Consider the following 25,398-nt stretch of genomic DNA (forward strand, 5'->3'; position numbering starts at 1 on the left):
ACGTTTAAAAATAGTAATTGTAACAGATGGTAAGTTTAAAAATTTTGGGAGCGCTACAAAACGTGAGCGTGTTTTGATTGACGTGGGGACAATTTGATTCTCAACGTGAGCGGTGGGCGAATAAGTTTAAGAAGTTTAGAGCAACGATGCCAGGAAATTAAAAAAATCATTAACGATCTGTTTGTGTGAAGTAAGGCCAAGTTAAGAAGAAAAAAAGTTAAATAACTACTAAGTTCAAAAGTTGAAATAAACTTACTGTAAACAGGTTAAATACCGCTTTCATTACTTAAAAAAGTTAAATAACAAGAGTTATAGTATATTATCGAAAAAGGGCGTGGTGTGATATACATACATGTGTGTTAAGTAACACACAAATAATGTTTAAATCAAGTTCTAGTATAATAATCTATTAAAGGAAGATAAACACTGTTAAGATTCAAAACAACAAACAAAACTGTTACATAACATTACCTTTTTTTTTCTTTATATAAGTTCACGTAATGTAAAACGTTATTACACTAAAATATGTTTGCATATATAACAAATAGGTACAGTTCCGTTTAAAGCATTTTTCCTCTGATGATAATTTATACGGGGCGCGTTGGGGACAAGTTAAGAGAGAGAGAAAGTGTTTGCAATTGTCGAATAAAAACAACCTTCCAATCTTTTTCTACTTACCTGCTACTACTAACAGTTGATGTTGATATTTTATTATTATTATTATTAATTCCATTACCTCCTGTTAAAATAGTTACCCGCCTCACCCCTTCCCCATTTTTTAAACCACACAATGCCGGACGCAAATGAAACTGGTCTTCACAATCATTTATAAGAACTGTCGCGAAACGATTTAGTATCATTGCCATCGCTTGATCTCAGTGAAACACATCATGTATCTTTTGAAGGTAAGATAAAGTATATTTTTTATCTTTAAAATTGGAATTTAATAGATTAATTATTGTTACTAATGTATATATATATATATATATATATATATATACATTTGTAACAATAATGTATGTATATATATATATATATATATATATACATTTGTAACAATATATATATATATATATATATATATATATATATATATATATATATATATATACTCAATTTTATTTCTTTGAAATTACATTCAAAATATTATGTTTACACATAATCTATAATTATCAATTAAACTACTACTCTTTAGTTCATAAAAAGGGTACAGACAGTCCGATGTCATTTATTATTAAAAATATGTATTTTTAATAAAAATTAAAAAAGATAACTAATTTTAATAAAAATAAATATACAATCTTTTTTTAACAAAACATTTTAAATTTCTATATTTTATTTTAATTTTCGCTAAAATAAAAACAAACAACTTACTAATTTTTAATCTGGCTTCGATTTCAATAAATCAAAGTTAGAAAAATTGAAAAGTGTTTATTTATTTATTTATTTTAATCCAGAAATATTTAAAATTAATTCCATTATAGATATATAAAGGAAAGACAACTTAAAAAGACTACTACGGAGCGTGAGCTATTACTGTACGGAATTAGACAATTTGCATTACTTTTTTACCTACAATTCAAAAGACATACATTCATATAAAAACAACAGTTAATTTTTTCTAACATTTTTAATATAATTTAAGACACGTAAACGAAGTTTTTAAATTTTATTTAATATTAATTATAATGTAATCTATTCTGTTATATAAAGAGGAAGGATTTTTGTGTTCAGGACAAACAAACAATTTACTCGATCAATCACAACCAAATTTTTATCCATGTTTTTTGGCATAAATGAGAAAGTTTTAGGTGTATTTCATCTCGAAAAATCTCTAAAATATATGTATTTTATATATATATATAATGGATATATAAATGGAAATAGTAGTGGAGATTTGTTGGTTGAAAAACAAACTTTAATGAATTCAATTAATGAATTGTAAACTGTGTGTCTATAGTGATACACTCATTCATTATCAGCCTAATTCAAACTCGTTGGGATTAAGCTGATAATGAACACCTAAAAACAAATTTCTAGATTTTTTGAAAGTCCGAGTTTCAAGGGTTAAAATGGATTTTTGAATTTTTTTTGAAACCCTATTATTTTTTTAATTTCTCGGTAACAAATTAAATCAACCTGATTTTGGGCGAGTGTCATATCAATAAACCAGTTTCTAGATAATTGAAATTCAATTTTGAAAGGGGATGAAGAAAGGTAAAAATATTCTGAACAACGATTGTAAATTTTCCCAATCCCGACTGTAATAAACGAGATATTCAGTAGATTTGGGATGCAAATACTTTTCAGTATAGTAGTAAAAAAATAATATATAATATTTAAAAAACATTTTCGAGTTTTTTTAATTCCGATCTTTTTAAGAGATGTAAAAGTATTCGGCGATAAGGCTCAACCAAAACAGCCACTGCCACCGTTACAGTATGTGTGACCGGTTGCACCTGCCTCCCGTTACTTGAATTAAAATCATAAAATATAAAGATTGATAGCTACGGGAAACGCAAGTAACCATATAGCGCGTACAAAGCTGCGACGGGTAGCTAGTAATATGTATCTTATTCCATTATTCTTTATTCCATTATATAAATAATCCAGTTATGAGATTCATTAAAATAAAAAATTAAAAAATAACTTCGAAGTTCTGATTCGAGTTGTCTTAGACCGTGGATAAGATAAATAAATTAATTAATTTAAACAAATTATATAGTTTCCATTTAACCCCCATCCAAAAAAAAAGTAGAATTCGAGATAGATATTTCAGTAACATTTAACGTTTGAAATATATAAAAATAAAATGAAAGTAGAATTGTTCTATTTTTTTTAAGTAAATTAAGATAAAATCGATGTAAAATTAAAAGAAAACGATAATAATATATAAATAAAAGGAATTTTATAAAAAAAAAACACTCCATTTATTTATTTCCATCACTTATTTTATATCTATTTATCGTTAAGAAAAAAGATTATAAATCCTAAAATATTAAGTTTTTCTATTTCATTATAACGATTTCTTTTTAATGGTTTTATTGTGTTTTATTCATAATTTAATTGAAAATATAAATTATTTAATAAATAATTATTCTTCAAAAAAATAATAAATAAAATTTTTTTCCTTCTGTTATTTAAATTAGCAACGTTAAAATTTATTTATATTAATTCTGAATAATAATTAAATACGATAAAAAATTTAATAATTTATCAATGAAAGTCAAGAAATAATGTCGTATTTATTTATATAATAAATGAATTATGTAATAACTATAAATTAAATTATAATTTAATCCCAACAATGGATGAATAATTTAATATTAAATATTTACAATTTTTTATTAATCTATATAATTAAAATAGTACGTATTTTATAATAATAAAAAAACAAAACAGTTTCTTGTTGGGTAATTATTCGTTTTGAGAGACGATACTGTAATCAAAACTGGAAAATGGAAACAATACATGTTTTTAATTTTCACCAGTTTTATAAAAATAAAACAGCTGTTTCAGTGTGTAATACCTTCTTCAGGTGTTAAAAGTACAGTAATACTACTATAATCTTATTTTTCATATTCTTGTTTAAATAAAATTAATGAAAATTAAAAACCTATATTGTTTCATTTTCCAATCTTTTTTTTAATTTTTATAATTTTAATATTATGTCGAGCAGCAATGGTAATAAAATGTATAGAAATTTTACATCATCCTTTTAGATTTATTATCCCTAATGTACTGTTGTGTGTTACCTCTACTAGATTATCATTTCATCATAGATAAAGATTTCCATCAACAGATAACTTTAATATTAAATAATATTAATGTGGTGTTTTATAATCATGTCACGCTCTAGCGATAAGAAACTAATTAAAATAATTTAAAACTAGAAATAAGACGACTCGAAAATTTTACATGTTTTATGTTTCATTACACATGACTTTGTTACATGTCTTTGCTAACTAAATAACTTTCATAAATGTAGCGTTCAAACAATAACTAAAACTTTTACAATGAAAGCTTCAAAATCCTCAACGTTTTATAGCTGTTTCTTCAATTGTGATTTTTTAACACAGCTCTTACTCAAATATTTTCCTTTTTTTCCCCAAAACACAAATATAATTTAAGATATAATATGGAAAATCCACGTCGTTCTCATGGTCAGTTATTCGTTGCATGCTCCCGTATAGGTAAACCTAGCGATTTGTTTATATATGCGCCAAACGGAATCATCAAAAACATTGTGTATCCCAAAATATTGCATTTAATTGAAATGCAATTAATATTGTATATTTTATTATTTTCGTATTATAATTTGTCAAATATAATACAAAATCTTTTTAATTCAAACACTCAAATTTAGCAATAGCGAAGCATAGCCGGGTCCACTTCTTTTACTGCTTAGCCTCCGAAATCACCGTAAAGCATTTCTTCGGAGGGTGATATGTATTAATGTAAATGAAGTGTATTCTTGTACAGTCTCAGGTCGATCATTCCTGAGATGTGTGGTTAATTGAAACCCAACCACAAAATAAAACCGGTATCCACAATCTAGTATTCAAATCCGTATAAAAGTAACTGCCTTTACTAGGATTTGAACATTAGAACTCTCGACTACGAAATCAGCTGATTTGCGGCGACGAGTTCACCACTATACCAACCCGGTGGGTTTTCTGGGTCCACTAGTAACTTATAAATTTAAATACTAGAAGTGGCAAATTCTTTTTCTATTCTAATAGGTAATTATTTCTTATTGTTCTAAAAAATAATTTTTTATCAATCATATATTCGGTAATTGGGCGTTCTAGAAAATTCAATATCCTGAATCAATTTTTAACTACGGACATAAATCATAATTCATATAATTAATTTGATAGAACTTATGGGTTAACTGGAATCAATTTTCTGGCTAGCAGTGTAGTTGAGTTACAGGACCCTGCCACGAGTCCCACCCTATAATTCTAATAGTAAAATAACAAACGATGTTTGTTACTAGAAAGCTGATTAGGAAAAACAAAAACATATTCCGGTTTGGAAAGATAAATAAAAATCTATGATTTTAAAAGAAATATTTGTGTGAATTATTGTTTTTGTTGTTAGTGAATCATGAATAATGGGGGAAAATAAAAAGAAATAGACATTTGAAATGCAATGTTGAAGGAGGATGGTTGATAAAGTATGAAATGAAGACATCCGAAGGTGAATAATTATTGAAATAAATGCGTGCTCGAATTTTATAAAAAAACAAAATATATTGATTGATCATACGTTAAGGCATCCGCGTTTAGTTTATTTGGTAATAAAGATATCTGTAGAAAGTTAAAACTATTGAGGATTATAAAGATTGTAAAATATAAAACAGGAATATATAAATAATATACAGAATATATAAAAAGAATGTAGAAAATAAAAGAATGGAGAATATACAACACAATATAAATAAAGTAATTACGTGGAAGTTAAAGATTACTCTGCCGGCCTCCGTGGCCTGAATGGTTGCGTCTCGGCCTTTCATACGGAGGTTACGGGTTCGAATCCCGATCAGGCACGGCGTTTTCACACGCTATAAATCATAAATCATTCATCTTATCCACTGAAGCAATACCTGACGGTGGTCCACGAGAGAGAGAGAGATTGAGAGAGAGAGAGAAAAGATTAGAAAAAAAAATAAGTTGCATCAAACTAGTCAAATGGCTATTTGAAAATGAATAAAAAATACTGACATGTAGTGCAAGTGAAAAATGATTGCTTTAAAATAATAAAAATCAGATTCATACATAAAATGCAATAATTTTTAAATTACATATGACATAAATTAAAATCCTTGTATTATCTGGCATGTATTATTCATAAATAATACATGTCGTATTATTAATACGACGTGTTATTAATAATACATGTCAATATTATATATTGACGACGTACATATGTTGTCATTTATAAATTAAAAACTACCGCATTGATTTAGAAAAACATGTAAAAATGTTCAAGACATGTTCTACTTGGAAAACATCTGATGTGGTACCACCTGACTGTACGCCTATTAACTTACGTATACATATTTTTAAAAGTTCATAAAAGTTTATTTCACTAATAACTTCTGATATTTTCATTTTTTTTTAATTTTTATTATTTTATTGAATTATTATTTATTGTAAACATTTTTTTTACAATCAGAAGTTAATAATTATTAATAAACCAATATATTTAAACAAAAAAAATAAAGTTAAAAAAAAAAACAAGAAGGAAATGAAGTCGGATTTGAACCTTCCCCTTGTAAGACCAAATATTTCATTAATTAAAATTTTATTTGACTACTTTGGAACCAATGAAGATAAGTTACTACTTATGATATATCGTTGAAAAGCTCACAATGAGGGCTTATTACTGCAGTTAAGAAAAAGTCCAAAATTTAATTTGTTTTGGATTTTAGGCTTTTTTTGAAACTTTTGGTCCAGTCGATTGCAATCAAAAGGGGAGGTGCATAACTAGATGTTACAACAGTCCTAAATTCAATATTTAAAATTCTATGGCTAATCTTTTTGAGTAGCAAAAAGGATTAGCTGTAGCAAACCGACTTATATCGGCGTGACGTACAGAGGGTCACGCCGAAACTAGTCAAAATGGATTCAGGGATGGTCAAAATGAATATTTCCGTTGAAATCTGAAAACCGAAATTTTTTGCGATTACAATACTTCCTTGTACGGTACAAGGAAGAAAAATGAAAGTTCATATAAACGTAGGTTCGGAAATGCTTCTTCGTTAGCGTATATTGGATGGAAAGATTTAATTCTTTTGATTTATAATATAGAAAATTTTGTTTCGTTAAATAGGTTGTTAAATCTGCCAAGTTTTTATATACCTTATTTTTAATAAACTTCGAGAATTTTACGTTTGTATTTAGTTATTTTTATGGACTTTAGTTATACCATAGTACTTAGAATCAAATTTTCTACAATTTAAAACTACTATTTGTTTATAATGCATTTAACGAAGTAATTTACGTCAAACATGATTTTATATTTTACCACAAATTTCTCGAAAACCACTAAAACTACAGTATTGAAACCTCGTTTTTTATTAATTTTTCACTTCAGATTTTACATAAAACCACTAATTTTTATCTCAAGAATTAAAATCTGGTTTAATTGCACCGACTGTGCGAACGAATTCAGAACGAAGTCTTTCGAAAGCCAAAACTCCGTAACGAAGCATTTCTGAGCTTTGTTTATTAAAGAACTTTGTTTAAAGCGTTAATTTTTGTTTACACGAATTTTTTTCTTTATTTTTCATCAGTAGAACGTATCCTTTATTTTCCTGTTTAGCCTCCGGAAAAACCGTAAGGTATTACTTCAGAGGATGAATGAGGATGATATGTATTAATGTAAATGAAGTGTAGACTTGTATAGTCTCAGGTCGACCATTCCTGAGATGTGTGGTTAATATGTGTAGTAGAACATGCCCTAAATTACATTCTTATGAATCACTCTGTATATATTAGTCCAGTAGGTATAATTTTTCTATAGGAAGCGGGTATATATATTACATGATTAAAAATGGAAATACGAAATAAATTCCATTTTAATGAATTAAAAATTCCGATAAACAAAGGTTTTTATGTATTTTCAATAAAAGTTCTGATTATATTATTACGGCTATGTCTATTTTCGTCAAGTTAAGTGCATTTATCAATCTTTAAACTTCTATGATATACGAAAGTTTCCTTATAGATACAATTAACGAATGTAGAACAGAAAAACTGGCAATCGTATTATAAAACTCTACTAATATTTTTAGAATTATTTTTTAGTTTGGTAAATATACATTTTTTTTATCATATCCAACTAGTATAAAAAAAAACCTTTCTGGTAGATTGTCCTTGATATTTTTAGACTTGATGACTTTTTATTTAAGTATAAAACCTAGATTATATAAATGCCAAACATAATTTGAATTTTTTTTGTCGGCTTGTATTCGTTACGAAATTTTAAAACAAATTTTTCTTTCTCTTACACATTGTTTCCTTCTCTATCTTCATCCAAAACACTTAAATATGTAGATGAATACGTGGTTGCATGTAGGTGTTTCTCAATCTATTTAAATAATACTAAACAATTCATGCACGGATAATAGACGTTATAAAAATGTAATTCCAATTAATTCGATTTCTAAAATACGAATGTTTTTCTTTAGAATTTATGTTGACAAGTTGCCCACATATGAAAGTTTATGGTAATAAACATCATATTATCTAATTCTTTTAATTAAATAAAAACCAAAGATAATTACTCGGACATGTTATTCTACCATATTATTTGCATTTTACAATCAATAATATTTAAATATAACTGGATTACATTAAATCATGATACACTAAACAAATACGTGTAAGTAGTAGTAATAATATGTTAATTATACGGAAAGAAATATACACCTATGTATGCTTACATAACACGCGAGCATATGAAATTACTATAAATTGCCTACAACAAGAAAATTTGTTTCATAATTAAAAAAAAAAAAATCCCTTTCGGCACGCCGGAAGGCGGAGGTAGATTTCACCGGTGCTAAGTAGGGGATAAAAAAGATTTCCACCTTAAAGTTAAGAAACACTTCAAATTTACTCAATACGACAATGGTTAAACGTGAAAAATTTTCACATGTTTAGCATACGACAAGCGCCATTTTCTTACAATTCCAGCAATATTTTGGTCATCTCTTGTCGTAAGGGTTGGTCATATCAAAAATTGTTTCAGAAAAAGGTTTTAGGTAATGTTTAGAGAACTAACGACTACTTTAAACCGATTCGATACTGTGCCTATTAGGGAGGGATGATTTTTTTGTCTTCGAAACCCCATTTTTTCCTCAGAGCCAATGGTTGGTGATATCAAAAAAACTTTACTTGCGTACGTTTTAGGCCCTTATCCAAAGAATCATAGGAACTTTAAAAGAATTCAATATTTTACTTAATAAGAAAGTTATAGATATATTTTGTTTTTTCGAAAAAGCTCCCCCATTTCCACTCCCATGGTCCGATTTTTCCCATTAACAAGCTCGACCGAGATTTTGGGTCGATATATTTTATGTATAAATTTGAAAGTGATTAGCGCAAAATTACTGCAGTTATCGTGTCTACAAGAAAGTGAATTTTATATATATATATATATATATACAAACTTCTGGACTGACGATAATTTTGGGGTCTGAGGGATGTGAAACGCGAAGATATGTCGAATTTTTCCGGAAGTCGAATCATGGTACCAATTACAATAGGTAATTTTCTTAGGAAATGTACCTAATATATATAAAACAGAAATCATACTTCTCAATTTCATTAGGAGGTACAAATAAATATCAGCTAATTAATAAATTATTTTTTGACAATTAGTACATCAGTGTATATATGTATCGGGCGTTTTTACAAGCGCGCACACACACACACACATACACAGACACACACACACACACCAAAATTACCAAAGCCTTTTTCTTGATCTATGAAAATTCTGAATATGAAAATAGAAAAACTAAAAGATATAAACTTTAAATTCAAAAGAAGTAATTTATTTAAATTTGGTTTATTTTTGTCTTTTTTTTGCTTAATGATATCGCCATATAAGTTTGAAAAGCTTGTACGTGGGATATAGAAATGGAATTTTGAAGCTCTGAAAAATGCCCTGCCTGACCGGAATTCAAACCTGGGATCTCTGTATGAAAAGCCGAGATGCTACCACTACCCCATCAAGATCTGCAATTTTTTTTTTAACTTTAGAATCACTAGACCAAAGAGCAATCTGTCATCTTAAATGCAGCTTTCATCATAAATAATAATTCGGGCAAAATTAGAAATGTAAACTGTAGTAGAAATTATTGTATAGTGAAACATTATTTTCTACCCCCTAATTCATAATGTAATTATAAATTCTATTAAATAATGGTACTGATAAATGATATATATATGTAATATACGAATGAATGTACGATTCTACTTAGTACTAGGATGTAAAAATATTTTTTAAATTATTTTTTGTGTAAATTTAAATAATTCGTAATATTAAATAATATTTTTTTAATTTATGAAATCGGGTATTAAATCTTTTTTTTGAATTCGTTCTAATCCCACATTAGATTTACAATGACCATCTCTCCTTCTAACTTTAATTTACCTTTATTTTAATATCTTCTCATTAAAAACGCATGTAGTTTCTTTTTTCTTCGCCCCTTGATTATTTTTTAGTAATTTAAAATTTATTAATTTCGTGAAATTTTGAAATAAATGAAATAGTACTCCATAATTAAATAGTTATAGTTGCCGTTACAGTAATATTATTAAATATTAATTAATTTTATCATAATTTTATTCAGTTAAATAATTTACTAGTTAACATTTTTTAAATATATTTTTATTGAAGATATTGGAAAAAAATACGAAAATTATGTGCCTAAAAAAAATATATGATTTTGTAAAATGATTTCCGTTAAAACTAGTACAATTTACTACTGCCTCATAAGTAATGCAATAACTGGATTTTCCACTTTCATTAAGTATATTAAACATACTGTCAATTAAATGAAGTAAGTGATAAGGTATAAAAAAATATAAATAAAACATAATAGTAATAACAACATTGCTAAAATATTTATTCGTACAATTAAAAACATTTTTTTTTTTTTTTTTAATAGTAGAATTTCATAATGTAAATATAAATTTTAAATTTCACTATTTAAAAAAAAAAACTGTCGCAGTTAGTACATTAGTAGAGCGGATTTCCGGTTTACGTTAACCTTGAAAACTTACCCAGAAACCAGTTTTTTGCTTCTAAATCCGGTTCTAGAGAACCGATACGCTTAAAATCAATACGGTTCTATTTATATTATGTTTACATCAACATATCAAGTTTTATCAAAATCGGTTAAAGATTACATTCAGTAGAATGAAAAAAGTGAAAATGTACCCAAAAACACCGTTTTTTTTTAGCTCTCTCGATTCTTAGGAACCGTTGTCTTGAAAATCAATATAGCTCTCAATTTATTCCCAACAGCTTTTACATTAACCCACTAAGTTTCGTCAGAATTGGTTAAGATTTTTGTCCGGTAGAGCGGACGAAACAATCTTATATATACATTCATATGTGAATAAACATAGCAAAATCGTGTTCAGGAGACTCCAGAACGTAAACAAAAATTGGTTCCCCCTCCACCCGACACCACCTTATACTATCTGGCCGAGCGCAGAAGCGATTTATACAAATTTTTAGGAAATCCGCTAAAAAAACTTTTTTTTTAAATTATAACGATACACCAACTTTACAATCTGTTCATCAAGATAACTGAACAATAAGTAAATACGATCTATTTGAACTAACATTAAGTAACCACAGACCCAGCGGCTTTTGACTTAGTAACGAAATAGAAGAGCACTCCGTACGGCCAGACCATAAACTCACCTAATTGAAACGAGAAGGCAAACCAAGAATATTGTTCCTCAGCAATCTTAAAAAATCACTGATCGTGTTATGTAGTAAATTGACCGCCAAATAATTCGGGTGCCGATCCAAACGATTTTAATACCGTAGACTGACCGACAGATTTCTCACTCTGAGTGATAGTCAAAATGGATTTAGGGATGGTTAAAATGAATATTTTCGTTGAAATCTGAAAACCGTAATTTTTCGCGATTACAATAGAGATATTTAGATAATATTATAGAGATATGATAAAAAGAATAAAAGTCCTTCAGAAAGAAGAATAAACATCAAATTCGATTTTAAAGTAGAGAGGAGAAAGAAAAAACAGAAACATCCACTTAGCAACACTTAAAATGAGAAAGTATTGGAAGGAAAAGAAAAAGAAACATCATCGAAGAAGAAATTGTAATTGCAAGAATATGCGTCGTCGTATGTAACTAGAACGAAAAAAAATTAATGAAAATGGTTCTATTGAACAATCCGGAAAGCGAGTTCAGCTAGTGTAGACTTAGTTGTAAACTATAATTTGTTTTCCACTTGTATAATTCATATGGAAAATTATTTATTAATTCATTCATAGTATTCTGTCATTTGGCCAGATCCTGTCACGGCTGTTGCTCTCAACCTTGTTCTATTTTTTGCTGACCTCTTTTTTCCGCATATTTTCCATTTTCCATAATCCCATCCGTCATTTGAAATCTCTTTCTTCCTCTTTATTTCCTTCCATTCACCAAGCTTTCTAGAGAATACACTAATAAACACCTTCTACTCATACAATGTCCAAGCCGGTTCCTTTTTCTATATTCAAACACATTTTCCTGTTTTTCATCTGTTATGCCTGCTGATGATAATAGCTGATTAACAATCGAAATGAGTATTTAGTTATAACATTTTAAATTAATTAATCGGTTATTGAACATTAATTTAGTTACAATTTTTTTAAAAATAAATCTATATTTATTTATATTTAATTATTTTTTTCTTTCTTTTGTTGTAGGTTACTATTGCTATATTAGCAATATGTTTAGCGTGCCTTGCTGAAGATATTAAACCAAAGCAATCAAAACGAGGAATTTTCGGTGAAAGTTTTGGCTCAAGTTATGGGCCGATATACGGACACGGTTTAGAAGGATTTAGTAGTTACGGTCTATCATCTGGATACGGATTAGGAACATACGGTTTAGGATTAGGTGGATTAAATTACGGATTAGGAACATACGGTGCAGGTTACGGTTACAGTGCATCACCTGTAACCGTCAATACAATTAGCAGAACAGTTCCGGTTCCGGTACCTCAACCGGTTCCAGTTACTGTAAGTAAACCGGTGGCTGTACCTGTACCGCATCCGGTACCTGTCGATGTACCAAGAGCTGTTCCCGTATCGGTACCGCAACCTTACCCGGTAACAGTAACTAAACCGTACCCGGTTGAAGTAGCAAAACCGTATCCAGTACCTGTACCTCACGCCGTACCCGTTTCAGTTCCAAAACCTGTACCGGTTTCTGTTCCTCAACCGTACCCTGTTATCGTACCGAAGGCTGTACCGGTTTCAGTACCGCAACCTATTGTAGTTCCCAAACCTATTCCTGTTGCTGCTTCACCGGCAATCGGATTCGATTACGGATATCCGAGTTACGGTTATGGAGGTTATAGCGGTTATGGCGGTTACGGCAGTTATGGAACTCAGGTCCACGGATTAAGTTCAAGCTATTCTCTCGGTCACGGTTTGGGTTCAAGTTACGGCTACGGACATGGCTATTCATCACCTTACAGTTATAGTTCTGGATGGCATTAATTTGTGAGTATATTTTATTTATTTTAATAATTTTTTTTTCTAAGGGCGTAGTAGACAGAGAATAGTTGAAAAGGGGAATTGGAATTCAGACAAAATCGAGAAATTAGCTCATAAATTAATTTAAAAATTACGAAAATTGTTTGTATAAGCCTAAATTTCATTTTTTATTTTTCTTCTTTCGATTAGACCTTTTTAGATCTCTTTGCATTTTCTTACTTCCTCTCCTCTTCTTTCTGTTGTTTCCAATACTGTTTCATTATTTCCGAAAGTCCTTGTTTTTGCTCTTCTATAATTTTTCTGGAGCTGTTCATTGGTTTTCCCTTTTCATCTACTTTGAAATCCTAAACTTTAATCTATCTCTTATTATCTATTTTTCTGTTTTTATCGTTTTTCTAATCTTGATTGACTTCCCGGTGTCATTCTATTCTTGTTTTTCTATCTCTATAAAAGTTAATTAATTATTCTGTTAATCTATTGTTACTCTTTCTATAAATACCAAAAATGACCAAAAAATCTCATACATATTTTCCGCATTTCCATTTATAAATCTTTTATTTCTTTGTTAGATTTTACCCTATAACCTTTCTCTGTTTTTTGGCTCCAAAAATCTTTTTTATTTGTTATTATTTTTATGTTGTTAAAACAGAAATATTATAAAATAAAAAAAGCTGTAAATTATTTTCTGATGTAATACGTATAATTAATAGTTTTAAACAAAAATTATTATTATTATTATATACATATATTAATTAGTATTTCACAGTAATTTAAAGAGTAGAAAGAATAAAAGAAATAAATAAAAAAATTCGCAATAGGTATTTTATCAACTTTATGACAGTTTCATGGGTATACGAAAATCTTCTTAAAATAAAAATAATTATATTTAATAAAATTTTCATTTTAGCCTGAAAGAACAGCTAAGCAAGCACCCATTTCTAAAAAAATAATATATTTGTAAAGAATATTTGATTTAGGAAACACAGTATGTATATCCTACAAATTAAAAATATATATTTTTTTAAATTTATTATAAATTACAATAATTCATTCAGTGATTAAAACTAAAAAATAAACTAAGAAGAAAATTTATTAGTTGGTGGCTTATATATTCAGTTTCATTTTTTTTAATACTTATAATTAATATCTGTTGTTAGTTCCAAGAATATTTTATAAATATTAGTAAAAGAATTAGAAATAAAATAATAACAAAAAACAACAAAATGCGCGTACAAAACGGTTGGTTGGGAATTGTTCTATAACTTAAATTGCATAATATTCCCTTTGCCGAATATTGTAAAAATAATAATAAGGAATTAAGCTTATCAGTAGTAGAAAAATACATAAAGAAAGAGAGAAAGAAAATTCCTGTATTATTGTTTCAATGAATAATTCAAGTAATATAATTATGTAACATGTTCAATGTTATATGAGTATATTACTAGATGAATACCCAGAAATATCAATGATTTAGCCTTAGCTTAAAATGGTAATACTAATTGTTAACCTTTTATAAAACATAATATACCTGTATAACACGTATACATACTTATAAACACACATACACACACACATTCACACACACTACAGAAAGATAATATTGTTTATATCTTTTACTAATATGGTTATTCCTTTTTACCCTGTAACAACAGAGTGGAATTTCCTTTTAATTTTTCATTCAAAGGTATAAAATAACTCATTTAACTAGGAAATATTATAAATTAAAAAAAAAAAATTATATTATATTTTATAAATTATAACATTTTTATATATATATATATATATATATATATATATATAAAAATGGAAAAATAAATGGTAAACATAGATTTGAATAAAAAAACTATAAAAAATTTGTTCCAAAACAATGAAAATTGTTATAATAATTCTGTTTCAGTAAATTATATTTTTAAATTAAATAATACGTAAAAGTTATAAGTTTAATTAATTTATTTTAGCAAAAATATAATAATTAAAGTATTTGAATGTTAGAGCATAATCTTTTAACTTGGATCTAAATTAACTTTTAAATTAAAAGATTATGCATTAACATTCAAAAAGATTTTAATTATTAAAAAACTACTTTCATTTTAAATACTCGAAAAATGTGATCACGTTAGTCATTTAAATCTCTAACCAATTAAATTACTTGTACGAAAATGGTAGACAATTTTTAGATATTAAATAATAAGTTACGAATTAATTGATTAAATAATTATAATTATTAAGTAATAACTATATATATATATATATATATATATATATATATATATTAATTATGCATGAAATAATGTTTAATTAAATATATAAATTTATGTAATGGAGAAAAAATAAAGAGTTATGATGAACTATTTAATGTTAAATAATCCAAAATTATTTAATCTGAAAAAATAAAGAAAAAACATAATTGCATAAATTATGATATTACGTAATAAATAATACTTAAAAAATAAAAGATAAGAAATCATCACGAAGCAATAGGCATTACGGAATTTTTTACGTTAAGTCAATCTTAATTATAGTAGATTAAAAATCAAGTAGGCTGATAAAAAAGAAATCTTTTATAATTTAATATTTGTGAAATTTTGCAAGAATTAGGAATTTCTAAATAATTCAAATGGAAATTAGATTTCAATTATTTTTTATTTATAAGATTTGAGTAATTTGATTTTAATCAAAGCCGATGGCTAATATTTAATACTATTTTATTAATGTTATTCAAACAAAGAATGTAATTTATTGATTAATTAAAACGCTTTCGCTTTCGTTAAAAATTATCAGTGAATAAGTTAATTAAATATTTGAGATATAATTTAATTTTTTTTTTAATTTGGGAACTTATAACTGATCGATTTATGATTTAATAAATTAAATATACACCTACAAAAAAATTAGTTAAATTTACTGTAAATGGCTGCGTAACAGTTTGGAATCTAACATCGTCAAGTTTAGTGGTGTCGTATCTAATTTCTTGTTAGTTCTCTTTCTTTTTCTTTTATATTTGTTATTAATGTTTGTTTTTTAGACTATATGGTGCTGAAATTATTGGTTTGTGATTTATGACTGAGCTTGAAATTTAATATTTGACTTTAAGTTTGCTTGCAACTGTTTATTGTGTATTATTTATTTTGGGGGTTCCTTAAGGACCTTCTTATCACGTGATTTTGTCAGGAAAGTTACCTATGGCTCTGCAGGAAAGCCGATTGTAATTACAATTGTTATTGAGCAGAAAAAAAAGATACTCCTAATTTATATTTTTTCATTTTGTTGTTGAAATTTAAAAAAAAAATTATTTCAATAAACTGATTAAACAAATATTTACTAAGACAGAAAAATGGTGCGTTATCCCACTAAAACGTTTTTAATACTAAAACATTTTTTTTTACAACAAAATTAAAATATTTATAAACTCAATTTAATGAAATATTCTTTAAAAAAAAATTATTTCCTTGTAAAAAATAAATATGATTAAAATGATTTAATATTTATGTTTAAAAATTCGTTTTATTAAATTAACAATCTTGTGTGCTACATCTACTTAAAATATTTATAGAATGAATCGTAAACGTTCAAACTTGAAACATTAAAGCGAATCATGGTTCTAACTTGAAAAAAAGTAAAGTGTTAAATTTGAATTAAAAACATTTCCATATTTTTTAATTCGGTTTAAATATTATACATTAAATTAAAAATACTAGTTCTCCTTTTTGCTCATTTCTAAACTAAAAAAAGATTTGATAATAGTGATAAACAAAGTGAATAATAAAATCAAAACAGTTTTCTATTCTTTTCATATCAATAAATATTAAAATCATTTTTTTTTTTGTTTTATTATTACTTGTGCTATGAAATTTTTATATTTATGAAATTATACTCCGCGATTCGTAATGGTCAGTGTGGAGAGAGAGAAAGCGAAAAGCATACAAAAACGAGAGGACTAATATTTTAATGTAGATTAACTCGCAATTTGCTTCTACAATGACACACAGATCATTATTTTTTTTTAATATCTATGACGTCATTAGAAGATTTCAAAATTATTATTTATATTCTTCTTTTAATTCATATCTCAAAAAAGTATATTGATAATAGTTTTATTGAATTTTTAAATAATTTTACGTACATATTTTTAAGTTATTGTTTTAAGTATTATTTTTCTTACGTACATTTTTAATAATTATGAAATTTGCCTCAACAGTTAACATAAAGCTGTAATCAACGTATTTACAGAACCCATGCAAAAAAAAAGTATTTTATGGTAATACTAGTTTAAATACCTGTTACTTTATAATAAAAAATAATTAAAAAAATCCCGGAAAAACCACGAACTTAATAACATTAAAAAAAAGAATACGTGACGTTATTCGCGTAACCGATTGACCGATTAAAATACCACTTATTCTATTTATCTCTCAGCAAGGTTAGAACAGGACAACTACTGGTATTTATAAATTAACAAAGATAACATTATATGTGTTGGATTGAATGCCCCATTGTGTATAATAAGAAATCCTTTGTTCATTTAATAAAACAAAATTAATTATATTTTATTAAACTATGTTTGTATTTTGTATTTAAGCTTAAAAAAAAATCATACCACAGAAGATTTCAAAACTATAGTAGAGTAAATATGTAATTAGTTATTTAATAAGAGATATAAATAAAATAATAAGTAGTAAAAATTAATTTAAATTAGATAAAAAGTCCAGAAAAAATCCGGGTTATATATCTTATATTATTATCCGAATTGGAACCCCCGACCCACCGAGTTGGTCTAGTGGTGAACTCGGTATCGCAAATCAGCTGATTTTGAAGTCAAGAGTTTTAAGGTTAAAATCCTAGTAAAGACAGTTACTTTTATACGGATCTGAATACTAGATCGTGAATACCGGTGTTCTTTGGTGGTTGGGTTTCAATTAATCACACATCTCAGGAACGGTCGACCTGAGACTCTACACTTCATTTACATTCATACACATCATTTTCATTCATCTTCTGAAGTAATACCTTACGGTGGTTCCGGAGGCTAAACAGAAAAAGAAAAATTCGAACCCCCTCCCATCATATCCGAAAAAAAGTTTTATATTAAAGTTTTCTATTTGTTTACCTTTATTTTTTATGTATAAAACCATTTCCAAATTCCTCCAAAAATAATAAACCACAAAAAATTTGTGTTTTTTTTTAGATTGGAACGTAATAAATACTCTATTTAAAATTGTCCGAAAAAAATATTTTTATTTTTTTTATTTTATTGAATTTATTTAAAATTAGATTTGGTTTAATTAATGTTCCTTGAAGTTTTTGGTTAAAACACGTTAACTCTTTATCTAATAAAAAAAGAACCTACATTTAACAAACTGGGTGGAGGCCCGTTTTCAACAGTTTTTTTCTAAGGAAATGATGTGATTCAACATTTTTCCGCAATTGAAATATATTGCTAAAATCGGCTATTAATTTAACTACAAAGAAAAAATTAGATATTTTCAAGAGGGGTGATAGAATAATGAATCAACTTTCAAAAAAAAAAAGAAAGCAAAATTATTCAACAAAATCTTTTTTTCAAATTATCTTTTTCTATTTATGTTTTTATTTTTTTAAATTTGTATCTTAAAATATCATCAGCGAATAAATTACAAAGAATTATTAGAAGAGTATTTGAATTTCTGTTTAAAATATAAACAAAAAAAATTATAAACTGTATTGTTTGTTCTACAAGTTTTCAATTTTTTTTTTTTTTTAAATAACTATTCTGAATAAGTAATTGCAGAACCAATCGATGTCGTTGTTAGTTAAATTCCAGTCACTATTAGGTAATAACATTTAGCTACTTTCGTTAAAATCTACTCAATCAGCTAAAAAAAAAATCCTATCACATGTAATTTAAAAATATAATCTATAAATTAACCTCAGTTAGATGTAGAATGAACATTAAAAAAAAAAATTCTGTAAATTAAAATAAAATTTGTACCAGAGTTTTTTATAAATTTTTAATAACAAAATGAATAGTTTTGAACGATGTACTTAAGCTATAAGTATTTTATTAACGATATTTATTCAGATGTGTACGTAATTTGGTTAAGCTGCATACCAGATAAAACTGTAATAATTTGGCTTAAAACTTGTTAATCGTATGTAATATAATTGTAATACGCTTAATTAAAAATAATCTGCTAAAGGTAAATTTTAATCCAATTTATACAGCTTTAATTGTATAACATTTGTAATTATCATAATCATGCTACCATAAAACCGAATTACAGGACTGATTACTAAAATCTCATCGTACAATAAGTATAAATACCGTTTTGTTTGAAGGACTACTCTGTTGATATCTATCGTCATTAACAATAATTTAATGAATTTTTTGTTGATGATTCCTTCTCTACAAATATTTATATGTAAAGGTAGAAAGAAAAATCTAAAATCTTTCAAAAATGATTTTTTTTTGTTTAAAATTGAAAATAAACAAATTAATCGATACATTCGGAACATATTTTAACTGGTTTAATTTATAAGTATATTTTTACTATTTTTTTTTATAAAAAAAAAAAAAAATAATAATAATAATACTAATACTGGGCTAATTTATAACAAAAATATTGTTAATTTGAAGAAATTAAACTATTACTTATTAAAAAATAACAGTTTGTTTTTAGAATAAAATTAATTAAAACTCACCGGGTTGGTCTATTGGTAAAACACGTCATCATAAATCAACTAATTTCGAAATCGAGGGTTCTTAGGTCCAAATCATAATAAAAATAGTCGCTTTTACTCGGATTTGAATACTAGATCGTTGATATCTATGTTATTTGGTGGTTGAGGTTCAATTAACCGCAAATCCTCTGTCTCAGGGTTAGTCTGTTCAATAATACAAGTATACAATACGTGAGCTCAAAATTTACCCTTCGCTAACTGCTGTGTCTACTGTACTAGTCTGTTGTGTTTGCATTATATATACAAATGTGTTACGTTATAAGTAATCGGATGATGTCATCTGATTAGATAGTACAAGAAACCACGCTGGGTAAGAATGAAAATACCACTGTCATCTTTTTTCCTAAAAAATATAAATAACGAACTCATAGACGAATCAGATAAAAACCATTTATCATCAATGACATCAAATATAAGAAAAATCTCTCCAAGATTAAGAAATTAAGACATTATACAAAACCTGTAGTCTTACCGACCTCTAAAAATTGCTCAAGAATGAAAGAAACTTACTAAGGAAAATCCAAGGTCCAACAGATAACAGAAAAAGGATTCACAATGAAATCTATTAAAATCAAGAAAACCTAGAAACAGTGATAAGGAAAATAAGGTTACATTTCCTTAAGACGTATGATCAGGATGGATCCAAACAAATTAAATAAATAAATAAATCTTTGACAAGCTGTGGAACATGAAAAGCAAATCAAATTACATGAATCAGATAGAAAAGGACCTCCAAAGGATATGTTTGAAAAAAGAGAACTGTTGCGATAGAGATAACTTCCGCCGAATAATTTACAACATTATTTCTTGTGGCAGAAAAAAAGGACAGGTGAGCAAAAACGAAACCATGACGAAAAAAGAGAAATGAAACGAAAAAGTGATGTTTGAAGTTGGTCTTTTCCATAAAAAGAAGCCATAAATTTACACAAGGAGTCATATTTTCATTTGTTATTAAAATACTGAAGGAATTTATCATCAGAAAACAGAATTTTAATTATAAAATGATGAAAGATAAAAATTTATATTAAAAAATATAGAAACATGTCTATTTTTGTAAGAAGTCAGAAGAAATATGTGTACTAGTATAAGCTATCTGAAAACAATCTGGATTATTTTTATAATTATATTGTTTTTCAATAATACAAGTGGTTTTTTTTTAACTGAAAGTGTATTGTTTTGATATTCTTTTAATTAATCGACCAAGCTGCAATATTACTTATTACTGTCGATCAAGGAAGTAAAAACAAATCTATCATTACATGACATAGCATAATTTATTGAATTATATTAATTAGTGTTATGTGTGTATATAAATTAATGATACTAAAAGGCCTTTCGTTTACGTTTTTTTTTTAATTTCGTTATACAAACGTAAATAGAAAAAATGATCTTTTAGTACAAAGAAAAAAAAACGATTAGAAGAAAAAGAAAAGAAAAAAACACATGAATGAATAAAGAACAGTACAAAATAAGGACATGAGACTAAACAATACAAAGTTGCCTGCCTGTATGGGGATCATTGCCACATAGTTCTATTTTATTTCTCCAGCTGCTTGTTAGTAGAAAAAAAAAAAAAATGTTTCTGCTGTAACAAATTCCAGACCTTCGACCTCATTTACTTTGTTGTGGTATATAAAGGGAAGCGGCTCGAATGACGACTGTTGATGTATCTGTAAAATGTTCCCTTCTAATCACTCCATCAATTAAGATTTATGATTGTTTTAAAATATTAGCAACGTTTTAAAATTTCATTTTGGTCCTTCCCTATTGACTTCTTACTTTAATGTTTAAATTTAGCTCAAAGTAAATTATTAATAAATAAGTTGTATATCAATTATTTTTTCTATACGTTATTTATTGTTAGTTAAAAGGAATTGTAAATTAAAAAAAAAATTGTTCATTCGATATTATGTAATAACCTTACTCTGAATGATATAAATTTTCTAACAAATAAATATTTTACAAAAAAACTGTAATACCTATTCATTAAATATTAAGAGAATTAATTACATAAATGTAAGTGCATTATAACTTAAACATTTTTTAAAACATTTCGTTTAACATATTTAATATTTCTTAAAACATTTATATAAAAATATATTTCGTAAAACATTTAATATAAAAAAATTTTATGAATGGAAAATAAAATAAATGAGAATTCCCTCATTTCATAATATTAATAAAAAGTCAAAAAAAAAAATCATCTACCAAAATGAAATTTTTTCATCTCATCATAAGTACGGTAAAGGGAATCATTTTAAGAAAATTTAAAGAATGATTCTTTATTAAAAATACAAATTATTTCAATTTAGACTATTATTAACACTACCTAAAATATGGATTATAATAGGTAAGAAATATGCATCTCTACCGATTCGTGGTTAAAAAATATACACAGAGTGATTAAGAAGGAAAGGAAAATAATTTAAGAACTGATTCTAGAGATTAAATAAGAAAAATTGTTCATAAAAACATACTTACAAAAACGCATTGTTTACAATGAGTTACAACTAATGAAAAATTTCGCCCGGATTAAAATAAAAATTTTGTTAAAACATGAATTTATTATAATATAAAATTGTCTTGGAAAAAGTAATATTAAATTTAGAATTAACAAGTTGATTTTTGATTAATTTAAGAGTTTGTATTTTGTTTTTAGAATCTCCATAATTTATTTAATAATATATTATATACGAGTAAATTATATTTTATCTTTATGAATATCAATTCAATTTTTATTGTCATTAAAAATATTAGAAACCTAATATTTTTTTAAAACAATTTCATCTGTCCTCGGATTTCAATAAACAAACTAAAGCGTTTTTTCAACGCTCTAAAATTTATCTGCAATCTGTATGTAGAACAGTTGAATTTTTTATGTTTTGATTAGGAATATTCCCGTTGGTAATCTTCAAATATTTATTAGAACCGCAATTACACAACCACATGAGTTTTGGAAGTGATTGAATAATTGTTATTGTCCGTTGACTAAACCCGTAATTAATTTATTCGTGTGATACAAAATTAAATTAGAATATCTGTACTGGTAGAAGCAAATCAATATTATTTAAATGTCCGAGTGAATGAACATGAATGGTTGAGTGAGTAGTGTATGTGTTTTACACACACACACACACACACACACACACACACACACACACACACACACACACACACACACACACAAACAGTCATTTTATGTACGATTAATTTTGAATGTAAAAAAATTTATACCTACTAATATGTATATATTTTGTTTGCAGATATCATTGGAGGTCCAGCGCTCAAATTTTAACGTCAAATGACATGCAATTAATGTACAAAACTGTTTTATATAAGTCAAGATAGTTATAATAATAATTATTATTTTTAATTCATAAAGCCAAAAGTATTATTAAATAAAGTTGTTTATTAATAAATAATGTTTATACTTGTATTACTTTGTTTCTGTCTTTATCAATCCTTAATCCTGGGTTCGAATCCCGGTCAGACATGGCATTTTCACACGCTACTTGTCATCTTGTCATTCATCTCATCCTCTGAAGCAATACATAACGTTTGTCCTGGAGGTTAAATAGTGGAAAAAATCCTTAATTTATTTTTTAAATAATTATTTTTACTGTACATTTTTATAACGTCCGTAATTTTTATATACTCTCTCTCTCTCTCTCTCTCTCTCTCTCTCTATATATATATATATATATATATATATATATATATATGATTAGATTAATATAACACAACACATACACACACACACACACACACACACACACACACACACACACACACACACACACACACACACACACACACACACACACACACACACACACACACACACACACACACACACACACACACACACACACACACACATAACATGTTTATACAAACAAATACAACCTTACCTGATTAAACTAGGATTTTTTTGTCACTTGAATAACACTTTCATATATTATATATCACTATTATTGGTAAACTGTTGTATTGGAAAATCTCTTGTTGTCAATCACCCACGTATTCATTTTATCATAACTGAAAAATGAAAAAAAAGATTTCTGATAAATCTAAACTTAAGAAAAATCTGACAAAAAAGTTGTAATACTTTCCTGAAATTGGTTATTTATCCTTATAATATATGAAAATAAATAAAATTTTTTTTTTTTTTTAATTAAAAAAAAGCGATATTTCTAAACTTTGATAGGTTCTCCATTGATGAAATTTTGGAAAAAAATATATTTTTAATTAGTAAGATAAGCGTACACGCATGTACTAAGATTAATATAAACAAGGGTTATAACTCTACCTATAACAAGCAAACTCTATCCTATTCACTGAAGATATTGACCCCAAAACTTTACCAAAAAATTGCCCCATATGTACGAGTCTGTACAGAATTTCATAAAAAGCGGTCTTCCAGTTATTAACTTTTAAACACATAAATACATACCCCACTTTTTTTTCTTCGATCGAATAAGACATTTTAGAAAAAGAGAACTGAAAAAAGGAAGTTTTACTGGACTGAATCATGACAGTTTACAACTAAGAACCATACACGAGAATATACAACTGTGTAGTAGTAGTAGTAGTAGTTGTAATACAGGAGCAGTGATGATACTAACGTCAAAAGTGACGCCGAAATAACTGCACTTACAGCTAGCTCGTTCACTTTTAAGTTGCTAACCCAGTATAGGATGAAAAAATAAAATAAAAAACCCATTATAGTAAATAAACCACTAATGACAATACTTTTAGATATTTGAACAAAAAGTAATTAAAAAAAAAAAAAAATGGAGCAATTTTTTTACTACTAACAAAAGTTAATAATATCTATTACTACTTTTATCACATTCATCCAGATTAAAATTTCAAAACAATACTGAAACCATAAAAGTTAAAAAAAGCTGACAACACAGTTGCAGGAGTTTCCCGTCAGTCGACTAAAGCAGCGTTACAGGAAAGTCCTACAACTGAGGGTTGTTTCTGATGCACGGCTTACAAACACATAACCTAATTTAAAATATTTATTATTTTATTTAAATATATAATATTTTTTTCGTTTATTTAATACAATGATTACAAGCAAAGTGCGTGTGCGCGCATTCTGTATTTAATTTGCGTTGGTGCGGCGGTACTAGCGGCAATGATCGGCACTAACTAAACTAATGTAATTTCACAATTTACGTAGAAAAAATTTCGCTTGTAAGGTCTTTAACTGTTGTAGCCGCGAGGCTTAACGCACCAGGTACCAAATCAACCGGGCGATCGAGTTTGAGACCCAATCAGACTGAGTTACTTTTTGACACTTCAAATATTATTAATTTATTAAATTCTAACGCTCACCTGTGACGTCACAACGTAGTAGAAGACTAAAACAGAATTTTTTGGCGAGTGGGTGGGATTTTGCAAAACGT

At 26.9% G+C, this 25,398-nt stretch overlaps 1 protein-coding gene across 1 annotated transcript; it reads left to right on the top strand.

The window, feature by feature from the left end:
• The first annotated feature begins 873 nt into the window (after positions 1-873).
• On the top strand, positions 874-23,354 carry LOC142331545 (uncharacterized). The gene is made up of 3 exons (XM_075377532.1): positions 874-905; positions 12,470-13,270; positions 23,245-23,354. Exons 1-2 carry the CDS (start codon positions 891-893, stop codon positions 13,265-13,267), a joined length of 813 nt encoding a protein of 270 aa, XP_075233647.1. The 5' UTR covers positions 874-890; the 3' UTR covers positions 13,268-13,270; positions 23,245-23,354.
• Positions 23,355-25,398: the final 2,044 nt, after the last annotated feature.

The sequence above is a fragment of the Lycorma delicatula genome, chromosome 10 (genome assembly GCF_047948215.1).
Source record: "Lycorma delicatula isolate Av1 chromosome 10, ASM4794821v1, whole genome shotgun sequence".
NCBI classification, from domain to species: Eukaryota; Metazoa; Arthropoda; class Insecta; order Hemiptera; family Fulgoridae; genus Lycorma; species Lycorma delicatula.